The sequence below is a fragment of the Oculina patagonica genome, chromosome 12, assembly GCF_052425735.1.
Source record: "Oculina patagonica isolate OP01 chromosome 12, crgOcupat, whole genome shotgun sequence".
In the NCBI taxonomy this organism is placed as follows: Eukaryota; Metazoa; Cnidaria; class Anthozoa; order Scleractinia; family Oculinidae; genus Oculina; species Oculina patagonica.
In genome coordinates this window covers 20071894-20089660 of record NC_135769.1, presented here as the reverse complement: position 1 = coordinate 20089660, position 17767 = coordinate 20071894, and the positions used below count along the sequence as shown (strand labels likewise).

The 17767-nt window shown below is 40.6% G+C and overlaps 2 protein-coding genes across 2 annotated transcripts in view; one reads left to right on the top strand and one right to left on the bottom strand.

Annotated features, from left to right (window-relative positions):
* The first annotated feature begins 3755 nt into the window (after nucleotides 1–3755).
* LOC144633982 (uncharacterized) lies at nucleotides 3756–5433 on the top strand. Its single transcript, XM_078492917.1, has 2 exons — nucleotides 3756–4080; nucleotides 4843–5433. The coding sequence occupies exons 1-2, from the start codon at nucleotides 3756–3758 to the stop codon at nucleotides 5328–5330; spliced, it is 813 nt and encodes a 270-aa protein (XP_078349043.1). The 3' UTR covers nucleotides 5331–5433.
* A 605-nt stretch (nucleotides 5434–6038) lies between these two features.
* LOC144633957 (WD repeat-containing protein 90-like) overlaps nucleotides 6039–17767 on the bottom strand; it is a 36173-nt gene continuing 24444 nt past the window's right edge. The window contains exons 28-38 of the mRNA XM_078492887.1: nucleotides 15010–15081; nucleotides 14391–14502; nucleotides 13228–13315; nucleotides 12283–12372; nucleotides 11807–11929; nucleotides 10974–11226; nucleotides 10271–10401; nucleotides 9340–9513; nucleotides 8747–8869; nucleotides 7825–7909; nucleotides 6039–6814 (exon numbers count right to left, since the gene is read on the bottom strand). Coding sequence (XP_078349013.1) covers nucleotides 6660–6814; nucleotides 7825–7909; nucleotides 8747–8869; nucleotides 9340–9513; nucleotides 10271–10401; nucleotides 10974–11226; nucleotides 11807–11929; nucleotides 12283–12372; nucleotides 13228–13315; nucleotides 14391–14502; nucleotides 15010–15081 — 1406 coding nt within the window. The 3' untranslated portion in view covers nucleotides 6039–6659. The remainder of the gene's footprint in view (nucleotides 6815–7824; nucleotides 7910–8746; nucleotides 8870–9339; nucleotides 9514–10270; nucleotides 10402–10973; nucleotides 11227–11806; nucleotides 11930–12282; nucleotides 12373–13227; nucleotides 13316–14390; nucleotides 14503–15009; nucleotides 15082–17767) is intronic.

Below are 17767 nucleotides of genomic sequence, written 5' to 3'. Positions count from 1 at the left end.
TGGTTTAATTAAAAGTCTTATTCTACTGTCTGTCAATTCTTCAACTCTGTTGTCTTTGTAAAGATTTAAACAGTTATGTCTTTTAGAACAATGACAAAACGTAATTTGGTACGGGCTCAACGTTAGCGAAAAACGCTGCGAATTACTTCCTGAAAAACACCCGGTATTCACTTGAACAATACGTTTCTGCCGGCAAAACTCAAAGCCACACTTAGCAGTGGATCTCTGTCTTTTTTTTTCAGACGCGCTCGCTTCACGGCACATGAAACAACAGTTTGCAGGTGTATCATCGATTAGCAAACCAAGCGACTTTTTTTACTTGACTCTGAAGATGACTTCCGCTCAGGTTGTCGAAACGTCAGTCACCAACAATTCTTTTCAGAACTACTATCCCCGGACTATAACACTATACGAACTACTGATGCCCTTGTTTTCAAACCATTTACTATGTAAACACTCCTGTAAATGTCAAAACAACCTTGGTTTCCTGAGAATCGATACTATAGTATGTAAAGGTCTGAAGGCTCATAGAAAGCAAACTGATTACGTGATACGCTCGGTGCGCTAAAGAACCTTGAGTCGATATTATGAAGAAATCATTTTGTGAAGCGTTGCTGCAGTACTACCCAAGAGTATCATAATATGAAGATCTTCACTCGACGTTCATCACAATTTGTGTCTTCAACAGTTTTCTATGCTATACCGCTATCATGTTGAACATTGTAACAATCCACGCCCCCTCCTGAGTCTTGCTGTTTCTGATGTTGGTGTTGGTTTATTGGTTCAACCTTTTTTTACCTCACTTATGGTCAAAGGTTTACAACAAAACGATCCTGGCTGTACCACTTACAAGGCTTTTGACATCATTACGAATTTCTTTCTCACAGCTTCGTTCTTTGGTGTTGTGGCTGTTAGTGTAGACAGGTTCTTAGCTATTCATCTTCATCTCAGATATCAGGAACTTGTGACTCACAAGCGTGTTGTTGCTGTGATGATCTCAATATGGGTGTTGAGTGCATTTCTTTCTTTTTTAATGGTGTGGGTGCCGACCGATATTAAGGCCCTTATTATATGCATTCTTGGATTTGTTTTTGTCGTTGTTACATCATTGGTTTACATCAGGATTTATTTAGCCGTACGACGCCACAAGTATGATATTCAGGCCCTGCAAATACAACAAGTAGCACAGTCGATCCAGGAAACGGCACATTTTGCTAGCCTCGTTAAATCTGCAGTCAGTATATTTTACGTATATCTCGTGTTTTTGCTTTGTTATTTGCCTTACTTTATCTCATTGGTTGCCATTGAAATCAACGGCCCGAGTATCACTTTGAAGAAATTTATCTTTTTCGCAGGCACTCTTGGATTTCTTAATTCATCTTTGAACCCTGTAATTTACTGTTGGAAGATGAGACACATTCGACACGCTATCATGGACATACTGCGGAACATGTCTTGGCTTAGAAATCGTGCATCACACTAATCAACCCCCTTCTTCTTCTCATTCAGTGTTTTCGTTTCTGATAAAAACCTGTATATACTGAGTAAGAACCGCGAGCAGTCTGAACATGAGCTGCCTGAGGCCAAACGAAAGCGTTTTCAAGCTAAGTAAAATAAACTGAGGATATTACGCCAGGAAGGATTTTTTATAGCTTAGTGATTTCTTGAACCGACTTAGTTCAGTGACATTTTTGCCATTCGAAAAAAACAAGTAGACATTTAGAGTGAATTTATTCCATATACCAGAGGAACGAGAACATGTACTTTTACCTTTTTAAAATTAAAAATGTTAACTCGCAGTGTTATTTGTTGTCTTGTGGAAGTTGACAGAGGAAAGGGGAACTTGAAACCTTTTTTGACAAAAAGTTAGCATGTTTTACATCGATTAGCATACAAAACGCTTTTTTGCAAAATTTCCAAGAAATGCTTTCTGTAAACATTTTTTATATAATAATTAATATTTTCGATCAATCATCTTTGAACTCTGTAATTAACTGTTGGAAGGTAAGACACATTCGACACGCTATCATGGACATACTGCGAAACATGTCTTGGCTCAGAAATCGCGCATTACACTAATCGCAGAGCTGGCCCCGCTATGCAGGAATTCTCCACATTCAGTGTTTTCATTCTTGATTAACGTCGTAAATGTTTTCATATATAACAAGGACCACCTCCGATTACAATGCAATACTGACAGAAGAAATGTTACTAAAACGGCATTGACATTGCTTTGTTGATAAGGGCCCGGACGCACTGGTCAAATTTTTGTTTATTTTGCGAAAAAGTCTGTCACCAGTAGACAAGTGCGCCCTTGATATGTTTAAAAGAATTTGATGGTCATTTCCTATGCCTAAGATTGGCTAAAATCCGTAACACGGTCTGCGCCCGATGTTTTTTTAGATCTACCAAATTTTGTTTAGCCATACCAAACTTCAAAGGTGCCGTCGTCTTGCCTCGGAGCAGGACAAATTTTAGACAAGCGTCAAATCTGAACGATACATGTATTTTAATTAACATGCCTTAAGGTATGTGCCCTGGGTAAAATGGCCTTTTTTGAAAAATAAAACAAAATTCTTAAACAAACGTCAAACAAGTATTTGATCTCGCTTTCAATTTATTTTTTGCGCGGCGATTAACGACCATCGACTCCATATAAACTACTATGGCTCGCAGATTTTCTTTCCAATGCTCTGCTCGGATGTAAGTATTATGGTGGTGGATTTAATAGGACAATTTTCAAACCGCCCGAGAACAAGTACCGCTGCTGCGCGAACAAAACGAAACACAGCTAGCCATGACTTCAAATATTCAATACGCGACGAAAGCGGATTGGAAAAAGAAGAAAACTTTTAAGAAACCAGTGTAAAGATACAACTCTTTTCAGCCGGAAAATACGACTCTTTTCAGCGAACGGAAAGTGATCGAAAGTGTACGATTTTAACGTGATTGCCATTTAGCACTTTGAGGTTAACAAATAATTTGGTGTTTTCAAGCGTCCACGATTACCAAATTCAAAATTTGGTAGAGGAAAGATATGTCGAGATTTTTGGTAGAACCAAACAAAGTTTAATTGAAAAAGAGAACCGGAAATAGAAGATTTTCAAGAAAAGTTATGTCATATACTTGGATAAAGAGAATATTTAGCTACGTTTAAGAGCGGTTTTCACTTGAGTGTCGAAAGTAATACACGTTTGCGTTGGTTTTGCATTACTACGCTTAGTGATTGGTTTAAAACTCTTGCGCCTTTTTCTCAGCCAATCAGAGGTAAAACCAAAACCAATCGGCGTGACTCGCTTGCGCACGTTTTCCCGTGCTTCTTGCCGGCTACATGTATTTGCTTCGAGTTTTGGATGGTTTACTGGATTGTCCGGTGTTCTTATAGTGATTGGCTTTAGTGATTAGTTTGGTATTGGTTTTACGACACTCAACTTAAAAACTGCTCTATTCTCTTTTGTAAATAAAACTCAGTTAAACTCACAGTAGTATTATACGTGCACTGTATTTTATAGCATAAAGGAAGCTGAAAACCAGAAGTGTTGGGTATATTCTTTTTGCCATAATAATGTGAGTACAGTTTTATAATATCTTTTTTTTACAAGAAAGGTGAGAAGAAAACGCCTTCACATATTTGCCGAATCAAATCCTAATACAGCTCGACTGCAGGCCACTTCCTATTCCATTTTCGATTCCAAATTCCTAATTTTCCAGCTTCCTTTGTTCCAGGCTCCCGCATCCCAAGTACTCCATTCAATATGGCGGACGCTACCGGGAATGGTTTGCGAGAGTTTACGACGGATTTATCATTATACGACAAAGGGAGACCGGAATACTCACAAGAATCCGTTGAATTTCTTCTTAATTGTGTCGGAGCGCTACCCTCTGACAGAAATGAACCGATGAAACTTTTAGAGATTGCCGCCGGAACCGGGCTATTTACGCGAGTGATGGCCAGGGTGCTGGCGGAGAAGAAAGCAAATGTGGAAATAATTGCTAGTGATTCTCAGGAAGCAATGTGCCACACGTTTCGACGCTGCGTTCCTGGCATTGAAATGCATCGCTTTCCAGCAGAAAAGATCGGTAAGAATTAAAGTACACTGGTACACTACATTTTATGATACTCTAGCTCATTTTATCATGAAGAAACGTCACTGTCTTGTCTTCGTTTTTTCCACACTGTTTATCCCCTTAATAAACATGGGCCACACGACCACGTTAACAAATATTATTGTGCGTAGAAAACTGTCTGATCGCCTTTACATTTAGTCATCCAAACTAGAGTGTGGTTTGTGTGCTCTGAAATTGGTCTGAAATAGGGTAAATACTAAATGTTTCAATAAGCAGGCTGCACACCCCCACTCAAATGTTTGTCTTGCCCAAGAATCCAACACGATGACCCTGGCTAACGCTTGAACCTGACCCCTCGATCCAGAGTCCAGCACGATGGCCACACCATGGACTTGCTTATTCTTCAGGGGGTACTGGGAAGCCTTTTCATTTGCAGTCACCTCTCCCCAACAGACCTGGTGAAATTTAGGCCAAACTAAGGCCCACGAAATTATTTTCAAGACTGGGCTTCCCCCCCTTCCCCCCTGGGCTTCCCTTCCCTTCCCCCTTCCCCTCCCCCCTTATTCTGGGGTCTGGATGTTTGCCCCCTCCCCCCCCTGGGGGCTGGGACTAAAAAAGATTGGGCCTAGGATTGATGTTAGCCTCAAATTAGAAATCTTTTGGCTATTCAAGCCCCTAATATTTTGACCAAAAGGTGAGGGAAACGCCCCCTGAATTCTCCACAGGATTGTTTTTGGATTTGCTATTTTTTAAAGGTCTTGTTTTAACTTTCAGCCCTGCCAGACGAGAGTGTTCCAGTAGTTATTTGTGCCCAGTCATTTCACTGGTTTGCCAGCGAAAAGTCAGTTGCAGAAGTCTGTCGTGTTCTTAAACCAGGAGGCAAATATGGCATGATCTGGAACCACAGGGATTGGTCTGTTCCATGGGTGAGGGCTATGCAGGATGTCGTGGATCCATTTGTGAATCAAAAGGATATGCCTGCTGATCCAAGGGAACTAAAATGGATGGAGAGTTTAAACAACTCTGGCAAATTTACTTCTGTGGAAAGGGTCACTAGCTTTAAAACATTTCTTGAGGGAGACATTGATAAAATAGTGTCCGTGATAATTTGTATAAGTGCAATTAGCCAGAGTAGTGAAGAGAAGAGAGCTATAGTTGAATCTAAGATTAGAGATATTTTGACAAATCACCCTGATCTGCAAGGGACACAAGTGTACAAGCTACCATACATCACAGATATATGTTGGTGTACAAAGAAATAACAAGATTTATAAATATTATAGATGATTCGCTAGAAGGGTATTAATTTTAATGATTGAATGAACAGGGATCTGTTTCGAATAAACTAAGAACGATTTGACAAGAGTGCTGCAGTGTGAAACATTTGCTATAGCCAGATTTCCCAAGGCTAGTAGAATGGAAGTAAACCAAGGGAGTGTTCGGGCTTAGTAGCAATAGTCTAGTGCAAGTATTTTCAGTATGACACATACCAGTATGTGCTTTGCTTTACAAATTTATCATTTATGGCTATTGAGTTAATGGGAAGTCTCTATCCCTGCTTTGATCACGAGAATTACTTGCTTGATCACAGTATTGCAGTAATAAAATAATGCCCTGCGGGGTGGTAGATTTACAAAGTGACTGTCGCAGTGGTTATTGATTCAGGCCAAGATATTCACTTGGAAGAAACCTCCAAAATGCAAGACTAAAATGTCTTAGTTGAATGGGGCAATAACACACCCAAAGAGAAAAAATGTCTGAGGCAGATTATGAATAACAAACTCGAAAAATTTCGAGTGGATCTTTGAGAAAAATGGGTACCGGTTAATGCTGTCAATACATTATTTTCAATGCCAATGTTATCCTTGAGCAATAATTTTACATAACCTTCACCCTAACTGTGAATTACAGTTGGGATCAGGTCACTCTTAATATGCAACACACTGTTCAAATAAAGCACAGAAATACACTCGATTACAAAATAATGTTTTTACTAATGACTAGCAGATCTACCGGTATTTAGTGTCAGAGCATGTATGCAACTATGTGAAACAAGGAAGGCTGTAGTAACTTAACAAACATTTTACAAACCATCCTTTCTGTTGATGTGGTGAATAACAATGAAAATATTCAGACTTTATATTTTATAATACAGCAATATATTGACCTATGTACATTTAGGTGCACACGTATGGAAATATTACCCTTTGACATGAAGAAGTTTACACACTTTATTTACATGTACAGCTATGACCATTGGCAAATGAAATGCCAAATCATTTTTCAGCAATGGCTTTGCTTTCTTACATGGTTAGGTTAAGGGTGTTCATGATGAAATGTTTTCCAAGAAAGTTTGGAAACATCAGTTTTACTAGCAAAAACTCTTTTTAAAAGAGCTTTATAATTTCAGGCTCTGAGGAAATTAAGTAATCTTTATTTCCACACAAAGCTTAAAAATGACTGTGTTAATAATATTCTTGAGCTTGTGTTGGGGACCGTGACTGGCCAAACTGTCACCTAGACTATAGCCACCAGATTCAGATTAAACCAGATGGGTCATTTCCCTTCTCAAGTACTTCAGCTGGATTCTGCTAAGCCTTGACATTCCACATCAAGATTTCTGAATGACTTGTTGAACACAGCAGTTCCCCTGATGGCGCAAACCTTACATTCTTGACAACATCACAGTGGCCCAGGAAATCTTGAAAGCTTCCTTCATTGTAGTCCATAAGTTTGACAAGTCGTTCTAGAAACATGACAAAACAGAACATTTAAGTCAGGTACTAAACACAAAAACCCTTTCAACCCTTTCTCTTTTTCAGACGATTCCTTTTACACCCAGAGTCAAAACATAAGTCAGTTAATGTGGTTCTAACTCTTACTGTGACTTTTACCCTGCTGTGTAGAACATTCATGTATTAGGGACTTTAAGATACAGTGGAACCCCGATATAACGATCTTCCCGATATAACGATGAATATGTTATGTCCCGGCAATAGTAAAATGTATGGGACGGAACCCCGATATAACGATTCCTCAATATAACGATATAATTTTACTGCCCCCTTGGCATATCGTTATATCGGGGTTCCACTGTACCTGGACAGCTGACTGGAAGTAATATTTTGCGTGTAGCGTATATTGCGCATGCCCGCTCCACACACATTGCCGTCCAGCTCCGCCAGCTGTTGTTGAGGACGTGAGAAGTAGAGTTTTGCCGTCCACCAGTGAACGGAAGTGCTTTTTGTATGATTTCATTAAAAATTCTCATTTTTTAAATCTGTTACTTTGTTAGGTGGTCCTTTATAGTATTCTTGGTTTGGTACTATTTGCAGTTCAACATTGCAAAGATATTTGCTGTGCTTTACATAAACGCTGATGGCAAAGCTACATGGGTGAAATTGTAAACTTTCTTGCTTGTGTTTCTACAAACATGTCACCTGGAATTTGTACCCTGTAAATGAAAATAGTGCTTTGTGTTCCTGGACAGCTAGAAGCGTCAAATGTTTTTAAAGAAGCCATGATCCACTAACAAAGCCGTCTTCCATTCACACACGCTGGCTCTTAATGTCAAAAGTTCTCGCCAAGAACATTGACATCGTCTCAGTCCTCCTCGCAAAATTTTACCGTCCTCGCACCGTCCTCGAGGTCAGCGGTCCAGGTATCTTAAAGTCCCTATTGTCTGCTTACTGAACTGTTGTGAACTACCGGTAAGTTGTTTTAGTAGTAATAAAATTGAAATTGTGCAGTTTATACCTTCTGTTGCAAAGGCGATGAGATGTCCTTTGGGGGAAATATCCATGGAGGTCACCCATTGTGTCAGTGGAGCAGTGCGTATCACCTAAAAAGAGATACAGTACTTAGAGGAAAATTCACTCATGGACAGGAAGGCAAGACTGGCCTCAGACAGTTAAGAGCAAGGCTGCTTACCCTGTTAAGCCAAAAGAACACTAGAAACATTTATTTTGTTATTTTTTGTTGAATGGTTGCTTAGCTAGAGAATAAATGAAACTACAAGTCTATACTTATGGTTCCACTGTAACGTTTTATAATTGTCAATGGGTATGGATGACAAAAGGAAGAGAAGAAATAGAGGATATTACATGGTTGCGCGGAGATATGAAATTTATCTTCGAGTGTTCAAATCGATATCTCACGAGTGAGCGCAGCGAACAAGTGGGATATCGATTTGAACACGAGAAGATAAATTTCATATCTCCAAGCAACCATGTAATATTCTGTTTATTATATAAACCTACTAATTACGATGTATTTGACGATTTTCCGAAGATTGCCGACCACTTTCCAAAGATTTCCGAAGATTTGCAAAATCTTGTCTGAAGGTCGTACGAATGTTTCCGAACATTTTCCGAACTTTTCCGAAAATTTCCGAAGATATCCGAAGAATTCCGAAGGTTGCCGAGGAAGATCCGAAGATGTTTTGACTTAATATCGATTTACTTTGGCTCATTCAGCATTGAAACAGGGCAAACTTGTCAGAAAATGTTTCAAAATCGATATCTTCACATGTGATGTTATTTTCACGTGTGAAGATATGATTTTTTCGCGCGAAAGATTTCCTGGTATTTCACTGATGTTTATATAATAAACAAAGATATACTGTCATAGTAAATATAAAATGTAATTAATCAATGTTGTTTTCCTTGATCCACAGTACCTTTTTCTGGGAAAGACTGTAGAACTGCACAATTTTTTGCATGCCATAGCCAGTGTAGACAACAATGTCGGGGTCTGTGGGTGAGAATTGAGCCAGGCTGGGAGGAAGCTGAGAAAATTGGGCCTGTTAAAGGTGATATTTATTGACACGTTAATTTTAGCATAGTTAAGTCTGCACTCAAGCCAAGTAGCCTACATAGCCCAGAGGTAATCCCAGTTTCCACACAGTGGAACCTCAAAATAACAAAGGACCAAGGGACTGGCAAAATATGTCTACTATAACAAAGTTTTATTATATCAGGGTTCTTTTCCTTGGTTATACAGAGGTTTGCTAAATCAAGGTTTTACTGCACCAGGGAGCAACTAGGAGTTAAGCATTTTATCAGGTCAACCTAACACTTTGCTAAGGTACTATAAGAGTTAAGTGTAGTACTTAGCCCACGAACACAACGCAACGATTGCAGCCAGGGCTTAGACCTCCAGACCTCTTGATCCAGAGTTTAATGCACTGACCATTAGACCACCATGCTTCCCAAAAATCCAGGCCGAGGTTCATATTAAAATGTAAAAAAAAAATGATGTGATCACACATACAGGGTCTCCTCTCCTAATAGCTTTTCCATCAGGTCCAATGGGTGGGGCGGGGAATGTCAGCCAGTCAACCAGCTCACAAAAGTCTTTGGACCAATCAGCACTCCAGATACTAACACGACGATCAGCACTTGCCGCAAGCCACAACAATGGAGATGACAAAGAGTATTGCTGATCCTAAATTGAGACAAACAATAAAAATTACTTGGCTTGCTCAGTTGACAAAATTTTCATAATTAAACAAACTAGAAGTATGATAAAATGGGTACACTCTCAAGGAAGACATAACCCAGTCAACAAAAAACTTTGGAGTTAATTTTCATTTCTGGATGTGTATTTTTTCCCCAAGACAAATTACACCTTTCAATGTGAACATGAAAGTACTTGAGGTGTGTCATGCGATCAGCTCTTGTGTAAAACCTGTGATGCAGTGAGAACTTAACACACACTTTATGTGCTCATTAGCAGGCTAGGAGAAGTGTTGCATTTGCGTAAACGTTAAATCTTAGGTGTTCCTTGCAGGGGATGGATGGATTGTGTAACACACGATACAGATATCAGGCCCTACTCCTCTGTGCTGTTGCATACATAATAATTGTTGGAAAACAGGAGCACAGGTTACCCATTCCTAGTCTTGCCTTTATTGTAGTGATCCCAAATAATGCAAAATCAAAGCTAATAGAGTAGCCTATGATTTGTACAGTTAAATCCCAACAAGTTGAACCCTCCATATCTTGAACTTCCTGCTAACTCAAATTTTTTGTTCCCCCATTTTGATAACTCAAACCTTCTTGATTCTCCTTGAAGGTTTGAGTTATTGGGATTCAACTGACTTAAGTTTACATTGTACAAACTCTCGACCATGCCATCTCAGGACAACCATCTATTCCTATAACAGCTTTATGAAAAAAACCCTAAAGAAAGCTACCTTCACCTTAACAGATGAGACATGAAGGCATGTGATTGGAGCACCCTTGTGGTCATTCAGTAGTCTGACTGTCAGTCCTGTAGAGGGACTACTTATTGCCAGCAAACCATCCTCTGCTCCACTTATTATCACTCTTCCTGCACAGTTTACAGAAATATAATTCAGTATATGAAAAATCAAGGGAAAAAACATTTCCTGTGGTTTGCTGGAAATATAAATACAAAATGACACCTGGTAGAATGCAGATGCATGTTGTATTTTAAGGGGCTAACATTACTGCAAGGATTTTTTGGGGTTCATGATTTAAACTAAAAGGAAGCCAAACTCACTGAACCCCAACAATTCGAAACAAATTCCAGAATTTTTAAATGAACATTTCAATTCTCTAAGTTCTGTATGTATGTAACAAATGAAAAATCAATTAAAGGAGCTCTGCATTAACCAGGTGCTTATAATTGAAAGAATTACCTTGTCCTTTGACAGCAAATCGAATATTTGCTTGTAGGGTTATTATTTGCAGCCTAACATGTATGTGACTCCTGGCATAAGGAGCAATGATGGTGATGATGATGATGATGATGATAATAGTGGTGGTGGGTTTATCATGTGGATTTTTAAATCTGCAACTTTTATTTTATTTTCCATGGTGGGGCCCTGGCCTTTTTAGGCAAATTATCGCCTTACCAGACCTCACAAGGCGTGTTCTTACCATGAGCCGAGAATGATATTGCAGTAACTGAAGCAGCATGAGGCTGCATCTTCATGATCATTTCCACTTTTCCCAGATCAAATATCCTGATGGTCCCATCACTGTACCCAGCTGCACAGTGTGACGGGTGGATAACAGTGTCATCAGCAGGCTGAGGTTGAGGATGGACAGTAGCTACTGTCTGTCCTTCATTTGCAACTGACTTGACGGGAGCAGCTTCTGGCACTGGACAGAAGGACACACAATTGCAGGTCTGGAAAAACAAAATTCATGTGGCTAATGATGTACATGTATATGCCTGAATGGGAAGAGGAGGGCTGAATTTTGGATTTGCAATCCACCATGCAAAAAACACAACTTTGAAGACAGGGAACAAGCTCAATCAGGAAATGAGACAGTGACAGTTATCACCAAAGTACTGATGAAGTTTCCATTCTGATGCAGTCACTCTGTGACTTAATTATTACCAACCAACATGAACAAAAAACTCATATAAAATTAATGAATAAACAATGGGATTGAAAAAGGAATGGTGATATGAAAGAACAAATGATTGGAAGGGTACATGGACAGATGAATGGCTGGCTGCATGAATAAATGAACAAATGAACATGCAAATTACTGTATATTGTAAGGAACCTAGCATGCTTCATGCAAATTCTAATCATCATTAACCATTATTACACATTCAGTATCATAAACAAGAACTATTCAGTATCATAAACAAGAACTACATATGGCAACAGTGAAGGTTTGTTGAAAATTTGTAAGTAATTTCAAGGCCACTTAAAACTTTTACCTCCAACACAGATTAAAGGTTACATACAATATACCTGTCCAAGAACTTGAAACTGAAGATGTTCCAAGCTATCCCTGCTCCAAAGATGTAAAACACCATCATTGCTACATGTAGCAAAATATTGATCATCTGGACCACTGAAAAGGAGGTCATTAATCTACACGCAGGCCAAGGAGAAAAAAAACTATTAATGACAGTGAACCCAGTTAAACCAGAAACTGTTTTTAGTATCATGTGTGTGTACATGAAGCCCAGACTCAGATTTATTACTAACATGCTGGCAGGACAAACATATAATTTAATTTTGGTCTTAATTAATTTGAATTTCCGAGGTTGGCTATAGATGCACAAATCTAGATCTTCCTAAAACAATCTCAGCCTGATGATCATTACTGGTAGAGGCATGACTGGTGAAAATTGAAATTGATTTAAGAAAGCTACCATAACTCTACCCACTAGGCAACAAAGATAACGAAATTATCAGTGTTAGTGTAACCACGTAAATCTCACCTGCTGGGCGTGGCCACTGACTAGCCGGATGCTAGTTCTTTCATCCCAGTTAAGATACCATAGTGTACCTGATGAAGTGCCAATAATACCCTGGAGAAATGATGTCCTTTTACATTAATTTTTCGTTACGAAAAAGTAAAGGGTAAGGTAAGGATAACGTCTGTAGACGAGCCTAGTGGCCCATCAGGCCGGAGCTTATTCTGGTTTCCATAGCATGAAGCAACTAGGAGTATTTCTACTCCCCGTGGATGGAATACTAGTCCACTGCAGGCTCGATCCAGAGTCAAGTGCACTAACCATTAGGCCACTGTGCCTCCCACAGCCCTTTTGGAAGCTAGTGGCTCAAGAAGCTGGTGCCTAACTCTGGCTTCTATATCATCAAGTGGCAAGGAGTGATGCCAGTCCATTGCAGGTTAGCCCTAGCATCTTGTCAGGTTGCCCCAACAATTTCCTGCTACCCATTTATACGCGCGGTGGCCTAATGGTTAGCGCGCTCAACTCCGAGTCGAACGGCCCGGGTTCGAGGCCTGACCGGGGCGCTGCGTTGTGTTCTTGGGCAAGGCACTTTACTCTCACAGTGCCTCTCTCCACCCAGGTGTACAAATGGGTACCGGCGAATTTACTGCTGGGGAGTAACCCTGCGATGGACTAGCATCCCATCCAGGGGGGAGTAGCAATACTCCTAGTCGCTTAATGCTATGGAAACCGGGATAAGCTCCGGCTGTATGAGCCTCATGGCTCGGACACAGACTTTACCTTATGGAGAGGGGCACTGTAAGAGTCATATTCTGCCCAAGAACACAGCCCAATCAACCTGGACAGGCTGGAACCTGGATCACTCGATCAACTGACAGTCTAATGCACTATTACCAGGAGGCCACTTTGCCTCCCATGGCGTTCTTAAATAGAAATAGGCAAGAACTCATTTAAGTGTTTACCACTTACAGTTTCTAGTGCTTCATCAAATGATGCAGAAATAATGGCTCCGTCAAGTGTCATTTCATCTTCCATCACTAGGCCATTACTGGACAACCTAATAAAAAGACATACAGGCCTTGTTTTAGACTCAAACTGGTTTTACCAAACTGTCACATGTTGCAGGCCTGTGATTCACACATAGTTGACAAAACAGCTAGTTGCTAATAGTTATATTTTATTATTGATTAGTTGTGTTCTACCGGAATCAGTTTGACCTGTTGCATTGATTCACTTTCTTTTTTGGGTGTGTATGTGAGTGATCCCATCAGGGAAAATTGGATCAGAAGTAAACTAAACTCATAGAAAATGTCAAACGTCCACAAATAAATCAGCAGTACTGTTTAGATGCAAGATTGATACTGGTCAGTAAAGTTGATAAAACAATGTGTAATCAGTCTAATCTAGTTTACCCCAACAAAACAAACAAACAAAACAACACAAATATAGCTGCTACCGATAGAATGTGATCAAAATTGTATATGATTTAGTAAGAGGGACGTAAAATGCTGTAATGATGAATGCTATAAGAATGAAACATAATGTTTAATTAGTAAATAGTTGATTATCTCTATTATTATTTTTTTTCCCTGTAACTAAGTGTAAGTGTGGGAGGCGCGGTGGCCTAATGGTTAGCGCGGGCTCGACTCCGAGTCGAACGGCTCGGGTTCGAGTCCTGGCCGGGGCGCTGCGTTGTGTTCTTGGGCAAGATACTTTACTCTCACAGTGCCTCTCTCCACCCAGGTGTATAAATGGGTACCCGCGAATTTACTGCTGGGAGGTAATCCCTGCGATGGACTGGCATCCCATCCGGGGGGAGTAGCAATACTCTCAGTCGCTTAATGCTACGGAGACCGGGATAAGCTCCGGCTGTATGGGCCACTTGGCTCGGACACAGACTTTACCTTAACTAAGTGTAAGGACGTATTCAATTTTTCCATGTAATAGTAGCGTTAGTGTAAGTATATGTAAATGAGCGTGTAAATATAGTACTTAATGTGTAAGTAAAGTAAATGTGTGGAACTGTAAGTAAGGAAGAGTATGTAATAGTAAGTGTAAGTGTATGTAATAGCATTCAATAAAGAAAAGGACGTAAAATAAAGCCAAGGATATTAAACTATGGTTTAAACTACCTGCTGGGCTCTCCAGGAAGCCTCATTTCATTTACCCCAACCACTGACCATAGCCTGAGATTCCCTGAAGTGCTGCCAGCCATAAGAGTACCTCCATGGCCCATAAGCACATCTGTATATTATTAAGAATTCAAATTTAAGTTGTTAACTGAGTTAACAAAAGAAAGAATTAACTAAAGAAAGAAAGACTAGTCATAGTGTACTGCATAGATGACAGCTCTATGGCACACAAAATTTCCAAACACCTTAATCAAATATGTAGTAAATAATAAAGATGGTAAATTTCAAGCTCGGTGATAAATAGTGAAGAAACTATTCAACATGACCCAAGCGTGGGACAAAGAAAAAATCTCAGTCCCCGACGGGAATCGAACCCATGACCTCCCAGATACCGGTTGGGTTGTTGATTTCGACATTGCTGATCCTAGCAGTATGCAGGACGCGTGTCACATATCAACCTAGTAAATGGCCTAAGCTCACAACGAGTCTCTCGTAGCTCAGTTGGTTAGAGCGCCCAACCGGTATCTGGGAGGTAGGTAACTAGTAGGGCTCTGCTGCACTCTTTTCTCAGTGTTTGGAAATGTAATGAGACACTCTTGCTTTTGATATTGTTTCTTACCAATTTCTGAGGAATCACCTTCCCAGTGTATGAAGCACTTGTTTTGCCTGGTGTCCCATGCAGACAGCATTCCTTGATTAAGCAGTTAAAAAGGACAGTAAATTGGCTCATTCACGGCAAGTAACCATCTCCCAGCATGTTTGTCAGGTTGCCCCCAACAATTTGCCTGTACCCATTTATGCTCTTGGGACTTGGGTAAAAAAGCATTAAGGCAGCTAAATTATATTTAACAGAGTTATTTACAAAGAGCCCCAGCATTCTATGGTGTGCATGTGTTAATGAGAATTATACTAGGGCCGCCAAGCGGCCTGAAGTAATAATTTGGATTATATAAACAGACGAAGTGAGAAATATATAGCACTAACTGGGAAATTCCTACCATTTGTTTTCTCATATATTTCGAACGGAGTCTGTGAAATATAATTAGTCATTCACTCAGTAGCAGGGAAATCTTGGGGCAGTGCAGTTTATTTGGCAACTTGGGTGGCAGATTCCCCTCCCCCTTCCTTCATTTCTTAACATTAACATGCGAGTGCGACAGGTGTGGGGGTTTTGATCGGGTTGTGGGGTTGTGTAGCAGTACGGGAAATAAACAATGAATGTAAATCTTGATATAAAATGAAAGACTTTACTCTTGACTCTGTAAATGGGCTCAATCTACAGACACACAGAAGTTTTTGATTAATCTCATTATCTGCAACACACCACTCTCAACATGAAATCAAAAACAAAAGGGCTCCTATATCAAATACTAGACTATTGTCTATGTGATCACAAAATCTATTGATGTTACTAGAGGACCTTTATCCCGAAGTTCAGCAAAAGCTGAACATTAACGAGGAAAGCTCAGTGAGCAAATCTTCCGCCGGCGCTGGAAGTTCATCGGCCACATCCTCAGAATGGATCCAAGCAAACATCCCAAGACGGCATTAACATGGGCCCCGGAGGGAAGGCGAAGTCGTGGCAGACCGAAGGAGACTTGGCGAAGAACTGCTGAAAGAGAAAGAGCGGCTTTGGGTTTCGGCTCGTGGAACGAGGCAGCGGTGGCTGCCCGCGACCGTGCAGCATGGCGGAGGAGAATGTCCGGCCCTTTGCCCACTTAGGGCTTATGGCCATAAGTAAGTAAGTCAGCAAAAGCTTGGGTGATTAACTAAGCATTTATCACTCAGCTATGCACGCAGAACACTTCACATTTGGGACCAAACAGTCACAGAAAAGGTCATCTGGTGGGCAAGTCACACAGCCAGAACATGTTGTTTTCTCTTCCTGTTGGCCTGACAGGTTTCCACAGTTGTTGATATCTTAGTTTATGTTTCTCAATATCACCTGGGTCAAAGATGCTCTTCTTTGTGGTGATTATGGCAACATTGTCCAGCCCCCTGCCTTCACTCAGCATCAACATTAGAAAGCAGGCCAACATCTTTGTGTTCAAGGCTTTGAACCTTTGGTTATGCCTCTGCTTTAATGATGGTCATGTGGGACATGATAAGGAAGCAGCAGGCTGAAGTGTGTGGTTTCCAGTTCCCTCCTGTTGTACCACATAGACAGCTATGTTCCCAATACATTTGGACACAAGATATTGGTAAAGCTTGTTTTAACTACCTTCCACAGGTCCTTAATGATTCTGGAGTCAAAGTTGCAACCTTGGCCAGGACATAACCACTGCAGAAACCAAAGTTCACCAAATTTTCTCTCACAACAACTAAGCTATGATGGGGGCCTGTTGTTTTCGGGTTAGGAATGCCCAGGCATACTTTGTAAAATTGTGAGTCACCAAAATCACATGTTCAAAACCACCTTTTCCGTTATCTAAGGCAAGAGAGTCGATTTCCAACAGCTTCATTGGCGCACTGGCAAGGATTGAGACTATGGGTGCTTTGGGTGGTTCTGGAGATTATTTCTTAATCCACTTCTCACAGTGTGATATATGCTTGTCTTCGTCTTCCTCCATACTAGGCTAACAGAACTGCTGGCAGACGAGGTCGAGTTTTATCTTGACAGAGAAGGCTAACTTCATTGTGGAAACCTTGCAACACACGATGTCTCAGTGAATCCAGCAGGACCAACTGTAGGTTTGCATTGTCTTCAACCCACCTTCTGTACAGTACACCATCTTGTAGCACCAACCAACCTCTTTCTCAGAATCCAAGCAATTTCTGGGTTGTCTGGTCTGAGTTGGTTGAAGGACTGGTTTCAGTCAAGGATCTCTAGTACACGGCTGTTGACAGGGTCCTTCTGCTGTAGACTTGGCCAAAAAATAGGAGGGCTGCCTCCCAAACAGTCTTAAAAGTGCTGTCTTACATTAACGAGGAAATGCTGATTGCCCTGATGGCTGGGGCAAGGACTTCATTGGCGTAAAGGTGGTACTGACATTTCGCCTGAAAAGCTTCCCTTGGACAAACGTGAAGTGCTTCCTCAGTAGAAGGAGACAGACTGTCAAGGAAGGGTTTGATGTAATCTTCATCTTGGATGGGTTTAGCACCAAACCCGTTGGTGTGAGGCAAGGAATTCACAGTAATTAGTGGTAAGCTGAGTACTTGCACTCTGCATCATTGAGAGTCCTGCATCCAAATGCAATGACTCAAGGATGACCAACTTGGACCTGATAGAGGGCAGTACCAACAACTTCTTGAGATGCATCAGTGTGAAGGGTGACAGGCAAACTGAAACCAGGATAAGCCAAAACTGATGAAGAAATCATTTTGCTAACAAGAGTGTCAAAGGCTGTCTGACAAACGGACGTCCACTGGAACTGTGG